The 16,380-nt window shown below is 35.8% G+C and overlaps 1 protein-coding gene across 1 annotated transcript in view; it reads left to right on the top strand.

The window, feature by feature from the left end:
* Positions 1–4,856, top strand: part of LOC112679302 (SLIT and NTRK-like protein 5) — a 36,766-nt gene extending 31,910 nt beyond the window's left edge. The window contains exon 2 of the mRNA XM_025549053.1: positions 1,752–4,856. Coding sequence (XP_025404838.1) covers positions 1,809–3,692 — 1,884 coding nt within the window. The 5' untranslated portion in view covers positions 1,752–1,808 and the 3' untranslated portion in view covers positions 3,693–4,856. The remainder of the gene's footprint in view (positions 1–1,751) is intronic.
* The last annotated feature ends 11,524 nt before the right edge of the window (positions 4,857–16,380 follow it).

The raw sequence follows: 16,380 nt of genomic DNA, 5'->3' as shown, positions 1-16,380 counted from the left end.
ACAGTATTATTTCTCCGGTTTTAGTGCAATTTTTTGCATTACATTTAATTTATTTGGTGTTTTTTTTTTAATATAGAGATCTCATAATTCGAATGTTAATATTTTAAAAAATATGTCTTGCGATTAGACACGATAAATCCTTATATTTACATCTAATTTTTCTTGTAAATATGCTAATCTACGAATAGTTATTTAGTAAGAAGTATAAATATTTTAAATTATCTACAGAAGAAATATTTTTATTCATTTTTACTATCTCTCGTGTTTTCAGAGTGCATTATTGTTTTAAGATATTTCTAGATCGTAATGTAGCGCATACCTCTTAGTTCTATAAAATCCGAGTCCCGACAATAAATCATGAACACACGCGCATACACCTGTATCGTACGTACGTCGGTGCACATCGATAATATTATAATACTGTATACGCCGGAACGACAGTCGTTGCTCGACCTTGGCCCGCCGGCGGCCGATAAGTGATTTAGGCGACCGCTAAAGGTGAAAAAGGCACACGCTGCTGCTACAGTAAAGTCAAACGATTGACGAAGTAAATCATAATAATAAACATATTTCGCAACGTGCAAAGCTTTCGGTTTACGGTTTTGCGCATCGTTTATTTTCAGATAAAAATAATAATAATAAAAACCCCGAACGCGCGTTATTATTGATTCGACGGGGGCTCGCTGCGAATGTTTGCCTACTCCTTAGATTTGTATTTTCTGTTTACACGTGCAACTGCGCTCCGCCTACATAAACGGTAACAAAGAAAAACATTTTTCGATAATTTTTTTTTTTCTACCGCGCACACACACGTGCATAATGTCATTGATAGGAATCGCGCGCACGGTACATGCTATACGCACAGAGCGACCTTAATGCATTTTAAAACGCGTAATGATGGTTTTCGTGAGATTAGTGATGGCAGCGAATACTGCAACCTTCCGATCGCCACCGGGTTGCACAATGTACAATTTTTTCGGGTAAATTTCAACGTTTTCCGTGTTCGAACGCACGCGTAATATATTACAGTCATAAAAATTACATCAAACGCTGCGCAAGGACGCCGACGCGACATTATATCGGTAATAAATAACAATAATATTTTACGTTGTCGTGTATGTGTGTGCCGGTACGAACGGCATTAAATCGTCAATGCGTCCAGTTGCGAGCCCAGCGGGTTGGCCTGGTAGTGGGCCCGGGCCTATCCTGTTTTTGAATTATTAATGTTCTTTTTTTTTTTCTTGTACGTCATTATTTAATTTTAAAAGAAACATAGTTTTATTATTATTATAATCATTATTTGACAATGCGGGTTATACCATTAAGCACATATCTACCTACATTCATAATTTCTCCCCTCGCATGTACTGTTGAAATAAGTAAAAATAATAGACATTTGTTTTGATGTTTGTTCGTTAGTGACCGCCGCTTGACATCAAAGTGGTATCATAAAATAAGACGAATATTTTAATTTAATTATTTATAAGCTATTTTTTGTGGGCATGGATACTATTAGTATACGACTGTACCGATTAAAATGAAAAATTATTATAACATATAAAAATACTTGTACATATCTTTTTAATAAAATAAAGGACCTTTTACGGCATTAACTTTCTGTAGTAACTCGGCTAGGCTTGTGCTGATGATAATCACGCGGTAAATACCTGTACCGCGGCAGTTTTGCATAACTACTGCGTAACTCTTTACCGAGCTATAGTAAAACAATAATCCGTGTTTGATTTTTGCAGATGTTAGATACACGGACGGCTGCGTAAGAGCTGCACAACAAACGCGACACACCGACAATGTTACCACGAAGCGGAGTCATGGCCACGTGGGCCGTCATTATACTGGCCGCGGCCGCGATGATACGGGCCCACTGCCCATCCAACTGTTCATGCGATGATGACACGCTGGTGGTGCTGTGCAAGGAGGGCAACCTGGACGTGATTCCAATCACGCTGAACCCGTCCATACAGCGACTGATGCTCATGTACAACCGAATCAAGATCGTGGACGCGTCGTTCCAGTTCTACGGGGCTCTGCAGTACGTGGATATGTCGCACAATCACCTGGTGAACGTACCAAACAAGGGGTTCGAGGCGCAAGAGAAGCTGGTCGAGCTGCATCTGAACCACAACAAGATCTCGTCAATCAATAACAAGACGTTCATAGGGCTGGTGTCACTGACCATACTGAGCTTGCGCGGCAACTATCTGGAGGACCTGCCGGACCGGCTGTTCGCGGCCCTACCCAAGCTTGAGGAGCTGGATCTGGGTGCGAACCGCATCAGTCGCATCGACCCGGCCTCGTTCCAGGGCCTGACCCGATTGCGAGTGCTCTACCTGGACGACAACCAGCTACGGGCCGTGCCCACGCCCGCGTTCAAGTTCCTGGGCAACCTGGCCGAAATGCGCATCGGCCTGAACGCGTTCACCACGCTAGATGACGACTGTTTCGCCGGTCTCGGTCGACTGTCCGTGCTCGAGCTGACCGGCGCGGCTCTCATAAACATCAGCACGGACGCGTTCAACGGGCTCACCGTGCTCCGGCGACTGGTGCTCACCGACAACCGGTTGTCGGCCATACCCACCAAACAGCTGTCCGGGTTGGCGCGGCTGGAGGAGCTGAGCGTGGGCCAAAACGACTTCATATCCATCGAACCGGACGCGTTCAAGGGGCTGGTCAACCTGCGCATGGTGGACGTGTCGGGCGCGTCGCAGCTGTCAGTCATCCGGAAGGGTGTGTTCAACGACAACTTAAACCTAGAAACGATCAACTTCAGCAGCAATAAGCAGCTGGCTACCATAGAAGACGGCGCGTTCATGGGACTGCCGAACCTGCGTAACCTAATCATGCGCAACAACGCGTTCACATCATTCACCGAGGCAATGGTTACTTGGCAGGAGCTGCAGCAGATCGATCTTACCGAGAACCCGTTGGTGTGCGAGTGCTCGGTGCTGTGGCTCAAAGAGTTGCTGGCCCGACGCAACACCAGCCACGTGAATTGCGCTAGCCCCGCGCCGCTCAAGGACAAACCACTCAGCTCACTCGGCTCCGACGACCTGTCCTGCGCCAAGTACTACACGCGGCAGCAGGCCATCGTGGGTGCTGTATTCGGGTGCACCGTTGCGTTCATAGCGCTTATGCTGCTGCTGGCCTATCGATTCCGCAAGCGGCTGCACCACTCGCTGAAGAAGACGTTTTGGAACAAGGAGACGGTGAACCGTAAAGACCTGGAGTACCAGAAAACGTTCTCGGACGACGAGTTTATCGTGCGCAACTCTAACACGCACCACCACCATCATCACCACGTGCCGCCACCACCACCACCACATAATAGCCAGCAGCACCACGGAACCCAGCAGTACCATGGCCAGCACCAGCATCGTGGTGTTCAACAGCAGCAGCAGCAAAAACCGCAGCATCATCACTTACAGCATTTTCAGCAACACCTTCAGCAGCAGCAGCAGCAACAGCAGCAGCAACAGCATCAGCAGCAGAGCAACGATCATCACATGATGATGATGATGATGTCACCCACGCCTCCACCTTTGCCACCGATGCACCACGGGACGTACAGCCATCACAGCCAACACTCGTACCAGCCGCACCAGCAGCAGCAGCAACGCCATCAGAACACGATGCCGCATCGCAACGATAAGCCGATACCGGTGACGGAACTGTAGCTAGAGCTTTTCGCCTCGACGCCGGCAGGCGAGAGGCGATACCAGGCAGCCGGTACGTCTGATGGAACTACTAGCGTCACTGGGTTCTCGTACATCTCCGGTGAAATCTGTAAATACGGTGGCCAAACCCTAAACAATCGATCTCTGCCGCCACCCGGTTACCGTGTTTACCACCCGCACTCGCTTCGTCGTTTTTGCGACTCTTAAAAAAAAAAAAAAAATGTGACTACCTCCCCCCTCATTATCTCACCCCGAAAACTGCCCCATCGCACGTTTTCCCCTACTCCTAACCCTTCCGATGTCGCTTTGTCATTTGGGCGAGCTAACGCACAACGATCACCGCCCTCTCACCACCACGTGGCCGAAGCGTTAATGTTCTGATCACGGTAATTCGGTGGCGGAGCCATTTGCAAACCGGTTCATCAATGTGCAGCACCAAGTACCGCATAATGGACCTGTATAGCGAATACGCGAACGCGAAAGAGTTAATAGACTGTGTACCAGTAGTTTCGTCAAATGTCACCAATATTGAAGGGTAACGGCGAGTACGCCACCGCGCCGTGTAAAAACACATCAAAGTATAACTGTACTTGGAGAACGTTTGACTCATATGATTTAGATCTAGTCTTAGGATATTAGTTGAAAAAAAATTAAACAATGAAATTCGATCAACATTTCGTCAATATCCGAACCGATCGAAAACAAAATATGTACTAAGGTATTTTTTTTTTTATTTTTTACTCTGTGTATCATTCAAAACGACTTCGTCTCCTCTTGTTCGAGTCAGGCGTTCTTCAATTTATTAATTAAATATTTGATTGTTGCAATCCAAACCCGACGATTTATTGTGTTAACGATGATATTTTAGAAATCGTCGTCCGTAGCAGTTCTCTACTTTTTTTAAGATTATTATTATCTATATGTTATATATTAATATTTATAATTACTAACTTAAATAATATTATTGCTATATCTTCTTTTTGTTTTTGTAATGTTTCAAAATATTATGTCATAATATATTCTACCTATTCAATACGATTTCATATATAGATTGTTTACCTACATCGTAATACTGTACTATTATGGTGTATTTTTTCTAATAAAAGCTAAGCGAAGAGCGTAAAAAAAAAAGTGTTTATGTATAATATGTTCGATTTCGATTATAATAATATAATACATAGAAGTATTGTTCGGGCGCAGAAAAAAAAAACGAATACAATATACGTGTAATATGACACATTTTAAAAACTTTTTTGCGGTTTTAAGAACGCTTCTTCGAGTGTATATCATATACGTGTGTACAGATGAGAACGAGAATGGAAAAATGTGAAAATCGTAAGACATTATTCAGTGAAGATCTATTGCGATAGACCTGATGTCATGGCGGCAACTTACTCATCGGTGCTGAATGTTGCACTCGTAGCGGTATCGATGCATTATGTATTTATCCCCATTTCGTAAGACTTTACGACCACATTCCTGTGGCATGCAATCCTCTCCGTCCACCGTCCGTTGTAGTCATTATCTTCGATTCTTTAGAACACAACAGAACGACGGAATAAAAATATCAAACGCATCCCTCTCGACCGTCGGACCATTCCACTTTTCTGACCGACATTACATCACCCGTTATTCGGAATTATCTCCGCGCTGTTACGTGCAATTTCAAGCCACCGTGCGCGCGCGGTTTAAGTGCTATAATAATAAAACAACCCTTTCAAGTGAACCGAATACAGCTAGGTCGTACTACGCGCGCACAAAAGATTATTAGACTCAAATCGACTTTCTGGTATCCATCCTATATCCCGAATTCCGATCCCACCACTCTGTGTATATTTTAAAAGCTATTTCAAACGGAGGGCACCCGTGCATACCGATTCGACGTGATAAAGCGCAATGCAAGTGAACGTACGTAAGAAGGGAATGAAAGGAAATAGCGAAAAAGAAGATACGAGCACAATCGACTGCGCGCTACATTTACAGCGGACTCTGCAAAACATGCACAAATATGTTACGATGGTGTGTAACGATATTTTCGCGTAGTTTTAATTCCAAACGCGAATATTATTACGTTCACGGAGACGAACGTTCTTATCAATACCTTGTCGGGACGTCCTCGATCAAGCGGTCCCTTAAAACTCGAAATCCACTGACTTCGATCTATTTCTCTGCACGTTCCCTTGCCAACTCCTTTTCGACGTTTTCGATTTCCACGCGCACAACAATTACCGGCACGACCTGACGGCGACCCCGGCGTTTACTGCGAAGAACCCATATCGTTTAATAATTCATATTGTTATGTTGATGCGCTCGGGGGCAGAGTTTACAGCTCCACCCGTTAGGGCCGTAACCTGCTTCCCAATTGTCGTTAATTAATTAAACAACAATCACGGCGCAGTTGCAGTTCAATCAACGTCAGACAAATCGTCTCACGTCACGCATTTTCATTTCAAACACAAAACCAAACCGATAATGCGAAGAAAGAATACACGAACAATGACGACACGAAATTATGAATATTTTCTTCGGAAATCCTGCGCGTTCTAACGATGCGGCGTGTAAAAATCGAAAATACCGTTGCGAACAGCGTCTACCGCGCTCCTATCTTCTTCGTTTTCCTAATATTTTCTAAAACGCATCGGTCCGTGATCGTTGCGTTGGCACGTTTTAATGGTAAACATATCGCGAACGAATATTTGTCAGCGTGACGGGTTAGCGATCGGTTGCACGACTCATCCGACCGGACAACATTCAAACAGTTTGATATTTTCTAATTCAACAACATCAATCACGCGCGAACGGTGCATAACAACATTAGCACCGGGACCGCCGATAACGCCAGCGCACGGCGTTCGCACGACATCGTTTAACATTTACCATTAACGACAGCAGTGCACAATCGCATCCGATAATTATTTCGTCACCCGCGTAATCGGTGAATCGGTGTCGCACGGGGCCCCGGGGTCGGTCGTGTCCGGGTCGGATCGGCCGAGGTCAACGCACTAGGTGGTCGCAAGTCGCACGATCGTATCTCGCCCGGCATCCCCCGCGGTCGACCAGGTAAAACACGCCGTAAACGATCCCGTCGCTCGCGCGTAGCGAACGGGTGTCGACATATGAGATTTCGTTCGCCCGGTTCGTCTCGCGACCACTCGTTTACGTTCAACGGTCGGCGAACTTTCGACCGGGGCCAGCGCGCGTATTGGCGCGTCGATCGAGAGAAATAGTGGTCGGTTATTAATATTCTGTTTGCGTTTGATTTTTCAACGGTTGTTACGCACCACGCAACGTTCGATAAGATTTTTCTAAACGTTAAAAGTGACATTGTACCGTTTAATCTGTTGCCGCGATTAAAAATATAGGTCATCGCGCGCGCACACATTATGCACACCACACTTGGCGTGTGTTGCGCGAGCGCGCGGGCACGTGTGTACGTGTGATTTTTATCGTGTACGTATAGCACAATCAAGTATTACTATCGAAACTGAAAACGATCGTATCCGTTCGATAACGTTTGTTTATCGTTGTTATTGATTACGGCATCTGTTGGCTCCCTTGGTCCCGTTCGCGCACCGAGACACCTAGTCGGAACACGATCGATAAACGTTACAAGTACCCGCGATCGGATAACTGTTGCGATCGACGCGCATAGTGCACAATAACGATAGCAATGGTCTTCGTCACGTGTTACGCGCAGCGTTATTACCGAAGCGTTCCGAAATAATAGAACGATATTGTACGTCACACGACGTCCAACAGGTGCTGGTCGTAAACGATATTCTGCGCCCCGCGATACACGTTCGAACATTATTACTTCCTATACTGTACAATATATACATACCGCGTTATTTTAATTATACGTTTTAATAGAATATTATAATGTACATTTGTAAGTGAAAATCTTGATTTCCGTGTTTGTTTCGCATTACGATTACATTATTATTATACTACAACATTATTATTACCTATTTATATTATACGATTACTATTATCATTATTATTATTATTATTAATATTATTATTATCAATATAATTACATGTAAAATATTATATTTATATATATATATATATATATATATATACATACATACATATATACATATATGTAAAATGCATATCATTTCTATTCGTTCATAGGCTATAGTGGAAAGCGTTTACGCTCAAATTGTGCGAGCAATAATGTTGTATTATTTTGTACTTATATAGTGTATAATAAAAGAAAAAATGGAAAAAACAACAACTAAAAATGTATAATGTGTACTGTACAGAATGTTAATTATATTTGATGCTCATAAAATACAAAACAATATTGTTCGTTGTTATGGTCGTGTGTCACGGCATACCCCTCCCGGTTATATTACGTAAACGTATATCGTTCGACGTGTGTGTTACACAGCGGTGCGAGAGAGGGACAGGGGAAACACCGTAAATCGGGCAGTCTTGCCCCTTCTCTCCCGCGTGCCGCCACCATCGGTTGGCGGTATTATGCATCGTGTATATTTAATAAAATCGCTAAACATGTAGGGCGTTCCGGAAAGGTTGAACGAGCTTGAAGTGACTGCGGTAAGCCCGATGAAACGCTTTTGATATTTCCATTTATCGAGTAAGTACTTAATAAGGAACATTTCTGAAAATCGACTACACGCGGTCCGAGGTAACGAACACGTTTGCTAAAAATAATAGATCGGAACGAACTGTTGCCTATAACTGTCATAGAGCTAAACCGCTTCTATGTGTCGACCGTGTCGGTGTTGTAACCGAAACGCATTTGGTAAACCTTAGCAAAGTACCGATCTACAACAGGGATGGCCGATATCGATCGATCGCGGCATCAGTTCGAGTCGATTGCGACTCCTTTTCATTTTTTTCATTTTTTTTTTTAATTTTTTTCCGGAAGATAAAATTGTTTTTCTGTGAATTCATATACGTACCATTGTTCCATCCGCAAGTATAAAAATTAGATTGATAGCAATAGACGAAGGCAATGTATTAATAAATAAATATGAAAAATAAAATTTTACGCTGAGATAGAGTAACTATGTCAGTATATTGTACGTAATCTAATAGATATTCCGTGCGTATTAAATACCAGTCTTTATCACGTTCGCAGAAATTGATAATAAATTCATTTAAACACATATTGTATAAAATTTTAAAATTAAAGCTATTATTACTTATTAGTAAAGACCGGATTTTGCATTACATACATATTGCTACTTTCAACATCATATACATGCAGTCAATGATTGTCCACAAATCTTTACTTGATTGATTAAATATCAAAATTTTATAACGCATATTTTAGCATATTCTGACGTTAGTGCATGTTCTGCATATTTTATCAAAAATAACGTACAAATATACACCTAACAATCCAAAAAGTGTTGAGTAAAAAAAACTAATTATATGTAGGTAGGTACGTGTAAATTACTAAACTTCTATAGGTTGTTTGTAAGAGTTTTATAGTTGAGACGTGGCTTTATTACATATTTTATCTAATCTAGTTGATAAAAGACCCAAAATAACATAAAAAGGTACATTATTACAACCAATGCTACATTATTAAATTCTTAGTAAAAATTAATTCCCCATAAGGTACACGTGTATTGCTTTTTTTTACAACACATTTGGAGAAATTTGTATTGATATTTTTCATGTATTGATATTACATGAGTTTTTATGTTATCCTCTCTTCATTTTCATATAATATCCAGCAGTAGTTAATTCGTAAACTATGTCTATTGACGATATATTATTTTAACCAACATTTTAAAATAAGCGATTTTTTTTTTATTTTTCTGTTATTCGACTACAGTAAGTATAAGCAATTTTTATTTACAAATGGGTAATCGAATATTTGCATCTTATATGTTCTAACAAACATTTATTTAGATATTTTTTTAATTTGTTATTTCTATAATTTCAATAATTTAACAAATAACATTTTTGTATTACATATTGGCATCTTACTTTTGCTTTTGAACATTTTAATAAAATTAATAAATAATTATCACTGGAAAATTAAAATCAAATATAAAATTTAATAAAAATTTAAATTTTATTTTGCATTTTTTTGACTTTTTTTAGTGCATTTTCGTATGCATATTTTATAATTTTAAATGCATATAAATCCGGTCTTTACTTCTATATATCTATACTTTATATTTTATCTGTACTTTTAATAGACTATTAGTATTATGTTAAATAGAAGAAATAAATATAGTGTAACATGTACATGAAATATATTTTAGCTTTGTGACAATCTTTTTCATTTTTTTTTTGCGATCGCGACAACCTAGAAAAGCTCAGAAATCGATCAAAAGTCTATACAATTTGGCCACCCCTGATCTATAATATCAGACACGTTTAACTCTCTATGTTCAGAGTGTATTTAATATATTTTGTGAATATATATATATATACGGTGACATCATAAACATGAATATCTCAAATAAAAGTTCTCATAACGTAAGCCTCATCGCGGGTCCGTCGGCTTTAATTTTACGTATACATGTTGTTCGGTGAAAAAAATAAAGTTCACCCTCGATTTGTAAATATTTCTCGTTTGCAGTAAATATTTGAGTAAATGTATTTAAATGCTTTTGAGTTAGAGAGAGGTAAATGTATAGCGTCGTATTGGTCGCAATCGGTAAGTTAAAGAAAACTTAAATCAAATACTTATTTCAATTTTTATCTCTGTACTAATATTGAAATGACCGGACGGGAAATGTTCAGAATTACCACCAAGCATTATGGAAATAAGGTAAATCGAATGCTTGACTTATGATCGTCGCTTAAAAGATATTACGATGAAAAATGTAAGTACATATTTGCGTTTATATTTAAACGTGTGACGGACGTTACAGAAGTACCGCGTCGTTGTAACACTAAACTACCTATACATAATATACTTGGTAGACATTATATCAGTTCATGCTTGGAAATCGCAGGCCAGGTATGATTACACTGAGGTACAATAATAATAATAATAACAATTGATAAAATAAAAAATAAAATGTTATAATCTGACGGTGAAGTAAAATATGTGAAATACGAGTGATATTTTTCGAACTTTATCGCCGCCTGCATTGATAAGTATAAATAATTGTTAATAATCATCGGTGAACGCGCGAACAGCGAAAAAAGCCATCACCCTCTCCCTTATCTGTCCCATTGAAATTCCAAGACAGTATTATGCCGCAGCGATTCGCAGAAAACGTATTCCGTCCGTAGGCGATTTTCCCTCGTTCCGTATAAACGCCTGTACAGCCACAGTATTTAGATCAAAAGTTCCGGTTCGCTTTGTTCGCGTAACGATGATTCACGTTATTAACATTTAATATTTATATTTAATATACTACAATCGGTCGATGACAATAAACACGGGAAAACAGTCGTCAATGGTACACGAAAACGAAGACAACGGTAACAATCGTAAACGTTCCGTATATATTATTTTTATTAGAATCCAGCCGGATGTCGATTAACCTTGAAAAACATCTTGAAAAAAATGACATAACATTTTAATGTACAAAAAAGTCACGATGACACGTTAAAATAATTCGGTCAATATTTGAATTTAAAAACTAAATTATTTAAAATTATTCAAGTCATACTTCTATAGTACTATTATCATACTACTACTAGTAGGTAAAATGATGAATTTAAAATGTATTAACTCATAATTATTGTCTACTCGATAAGTGGGATAACAGTTGACATTTTCTAAAGATTGAGAAAAAAAACCGAATGAGTTTTCTTTGATAATAACAAATACAGAAAACAATGTGAATCTAGAAACTAAATAATTTAAGCGACAACTTGGACAAGTTTAAGACGAGCTTCACCCCATCCATGTTCACCAATGGATGTTTGATATAAATTAAAATAAAGTTCCCGATGTGAGCCAATTTTTTTTTAAAAAAAAAAAAAAACGATTTGTTTACTAATATCAGACTATTTCAGTTATTATTTTTCTCTTTTTGTTAATATCCGTTCAACCCGTTAAACTCTTCCAAAATATATTTATGCGATTACATCGATGATGGACTTGACCATCATGTAAATTACAAGCAGTTGCGGCACGATGATAGTTTTAATGAAGCAGCTGCTTCATATAAAATGGGGTAGGTAAAAAGGTTGTGTGACAGAACAGTTTAATATATAATTTTCAACATTGGACATAAAATATTATTATATAGTATTTTGTTTGGACAAATTAATTTTAATATCTATGTACTTACAAGTGCGATTGAACACTGGATCTGAACTTTGACTTGGGGTGGGTACTCGATATACGTATCTGCTTCATTGGAAAATACATTTCACGTCATAACTGATTACAAGTAACCTGTAACAGATAAATAAACCATAAATATGAGTATATTAATACGATATAATCAGAGGCGTACTCAAGAATCTTGAATGGGGAAGGGTTAAAATGTTTTTTTATTATTTCTATAGAAATCAATATAAAAATAAGATATATTTTACAACATATAATTAATGTACAATGTAAATAAAAAAAAATCTCAACTAATTAAAATACTATAAATCAGAGAACAAAATTAAGCTTATAAGTATTTTTTTAAACCATTTTTGTAAAAATAATTTTTGTAAATTAAATTTGAAGATTTCTTAGTTAATCAGGAGATATGTTTTATCTCTACCTCGACTTCATTAAACAATTTCTGAAGCAAATTAGTTATGTTTGAATAGCAGAAACAGTGGTTTCAGCAAGATTAACTGTCTCTTTCAAATGAAGGTCTACTTTTTGCAAAAGTTTACATAAAGGTAAACCATATTAATATATAACAATTTATGAAAAAGAAATAATTTTAATCTTAGTTGAAAATAATAATTAAATTGGAAGTCGTAGGATAATACTATTAATTTTAAATATTTATAATATCTGATTTCACTTTTTCTGACTATTGTAATTATTACTCGTAATATGTAACTCAAGAATTGTAAATTCGAAGCAATTATCACTTGATGATATGAGAAATATCTTATCTTATAAACTAGGTTTAATGAAAATCTCACACAAAGAACATTTTTACTTGCAAATAAAAGATATTTTAATGTCCTACACCGACCTTTCTACCTGAAAAAATGTAGGTAATAACTAACACTCCTACATTTTTAATTCAGTATACAATTTTTAATTTTGATTTTCATAACACAACATCGTTGACAGATAAAAATAATGTCAAAATATTAATTTATACATATACAAAAAATTAAATATACACAAGAAGAAATGTTACGTTTACATTTTATGTACACTAAACGTAAATCAATAATAGTTTTATTATTTTATTACATTTTTCCAAACAATTATTTTGATTTTGATTTTTTTGCTAAAAATAAATCTTTTATTATTATATTATTTTGTAAGCATTAACACTATCTTTTGTAGGAGATATAGTAATAAATATATAATAGTGCTATCTTATGTAGAAGGTAGCACTATATCTATGTAGGAGATTACCTAAATTTATAGGAGTTTAACATTCCCCATAAACTATACTGTGGTTATGCGATCAGTACCGGATTTAGAAGGAAGACAGGGGGTGCAATACACCAAGATCCTTTAAAACCATAAGTGAAAATTTTATTTTATTTTTTTTGCTTTTATTTAAATTTACCACTTTCCATTTTATTGAGGAACTTAAATTTTATTCATTTGGGTGTTATTTATACATTAGCATGAATTAAATAGAAGTTAATTAATATAGAAGTGTTGAACAATTTTTTTTTAAGAGACCACCACTTGGTATTTTCAACCCGACTTCCTGAGACTTAGATTCGGCAATAGAGGTGGTAGCCAATGTAAAGTAGTAGTACAATTAAAAACAAACAATACTATTCTATACACCTAAACATTTCTTAAATTGGGATAATAATACATCTAATTAAAATGGAAAGTATTTAAAAAATGACTTGGTAGCTGTCATATCATAATTCGATTAAAAAAAATTATATAGAAATGTAAATTCAATAAACATTAATGTATAAAATATAAAAGTCTATATAGACTATATAACAGTCAATGGGGAAAGTTTGAACCCCTTAACCTCCTCTCCAATTAATCACGCCTATGGATATAATATATACGACGAGTATTTAAATAAAAGCAAATCCAAAACCGTGATGAGTTTAGATTTTATATAAGCCACGTCCACATCACTGTTATATGAACTTTAAATTTTTTTTTTTTATCATTTTTGACGCGTGAATGTATATAGGTTTTTTCAAAATCATCATAAGCGAATAAACGTATTTATTTTTTAAGTTAATGCAACATAATATACGTTTTTATAATATTATAAATAATATCTCGTGCAGTTGTTATGTAGCGTAAACGGTTTTCGAGCGATTAATTTTCGTTTGTAAATGTTTTTAAGTCTATCCGTTTTCTTTTAACCGTGTTGTGGTTATCGTACATTGGGTTTTACGCTCGAATCACGTTTCCTCGACAATGATTCGGTTGAGCACTGAATGTATAATAATAATAATATTATACGACAGTTCTATAATGATATAGACAAATACGACGGACACAAAACAATATTATAAAAAAAATAAAAAAAAGCATTTTATTAAAAATTAAGTTACAATTATAATATTTAATAATCAATTCAGTTATTAAACACGACCGAAAAGTACCAGTTTCTGATATAATACACAAATATGGAAACTATATTTTCAAACAATTTAATCACAAGATTCCCATTAAAACGAGAAAATCACCAATAGGATACATTTTTATATTATTTATTTATTTTTACATTTTTTTTTTTTTTTAATCATTTATTTAAATAAACGTATTAAAATATTATTCCTGTTCTATTATTTAATATTTGAGAAGGTCGCATTTAAAAAATAAAAAATAAAATCAAAAAACAACTAACCTAGTCGAAATGAATAATTATTTTATAATACACATATTAGGAGAAGAGATGATAGAGAAAATAAACGAATGAATGCCAAAGCGTGTAGCAATATCAAATTACAAATACGCATATTTTTATGTTAAATTAAAATATTGAGAAAAACTTGTAAACTTATAAGACATATCTATTAATAACGACATTGGCGTAGTCAGTCATTTCTTTTTTTTATAAAATCAGTCGGACATCTATCAGGATAATTACATATAGGCTTAAATAGCAGTAGGGCCAGTCCGCAATTAGAGGGGATGGGGGAGAGGCACTGACTAAAACTGCCCCGGGCGCCAGTTTTTTGGGGGGCGCCTAAATTTTGTGGTTGAAAATTTGCTAACTTGTGAATTATTGACCTTTTAAAATAAATTTTTTTGTTTTTAATAACAGTATCATAAATTAATGTTAATGTATTTAATATATTAATATATATTATTAATGTATTTATAGCAATATAGCTATCAGCGATCCAGAATATTATTAATATACCTAATATTAGTTTCCAAATTTGTTGTGATAATGTCAATAAACATAAGTTATTTATAATAATATGGCGTATTATGTTATCGCGTGTGGCGTGCGGTGGCTTGTCTACTATACAAAAATAGCATTGATTTTAAAATATCTAAAAAATTTCATGTGGATTTATCTCCTATATTTTCTATAGATAGGCCCCTTAGAGGGGCGCCAATTTTTTTTTTGTGCCGGGGCACAAAATGTCTTAATACAGCATTGAGTAGGGCCCTTATTTAAAACTTACAAATTACCACACACAGTCTTACCATATATACATCGTTTATTACTACTACTTACTAAACAATAATTTATTACAAAAAATTGTTTATATTATTAGCATTTGCAATAATTATGTTTTATTCCGTTACTTTATAGATTTTATGTATTATACGCGTACTTTCAAAAACAACTCAATTGAATTATTCATTTATTGCTGCAAGCGGATTTTTCGTAGAATTTTGAGCTATATCTTACACATAATTTTCTTATCAAGCGTACGTTTTTGTTTCACCCAATGTTTTGCACGAACATTTTCGATAATATTTTTTGCAAACTAAAATAATGCTGATTATGTATCGTAATATGTTTTGCTTTCTATTGGGCAGTATTTAATAGACAAAAAAAAAAAAGGAAAAATAAAGAGTGAACGCTGTTTATAAAAAAAACCCACCTAACTAATCTAACCACTTAGGGACCAGCAAAAAATGACTCTCATAACCTAATGAGTCGAAGTAATAAGCAAAGTGGAAAAAAAATCAAACAAAAATTTTAATTAATTCTTTACATAATTTTATTGTTTTTCTTTTACATATTATTAAATAAATATAATATGATTGATTAATTGCATATGCGTAGATTGAATTACATAGATTTTAAGCTATTATCATTATTTTTACTTAGCACAAATTAAATTAATACTTAAATTTTATAGGTATACAATTTATATTATTTTTAAAAAAAAAAAAAAACTTATTAAAAATTAAGTGATTTTATTATTTACAACTATTCTGGAATTATAATGCTCATAAAGGCAATAACCGGGACAGCTAATAGATAGTGTTGTACCTTTCACTAAAATAACTATAAATGCGATTCACGTGAAGCGCGATAAGATATGAATTGAAACCACTACAACACAAATATTTTTTTATAACTATAATTTATTTCAACATTTTACTAAAATGTCTACGTTTTTGATCATTTTATTTATTTATTTATTTATTTAT

The sequence above is a fragment of the Sipha flava genome, unplaced genomic scaffold (genome assembly GCF_003268045.1).
Source record: "Sipha flava isolate LNK unplaced genomic scaffold, YSA_version1 0_pilon_pilon, whole genome shotgun sequence".
Lineage (NCBI taxonomy): Eukaryota > Metazoa > Arthropoda > Insecta > Hemiptera > Aphididae > Sipha > Sipha flava.
Note: the sequence above shows the minus strand (reverse complement) of the source record. Positions and strands in the feature narration are given on the sequence as shown.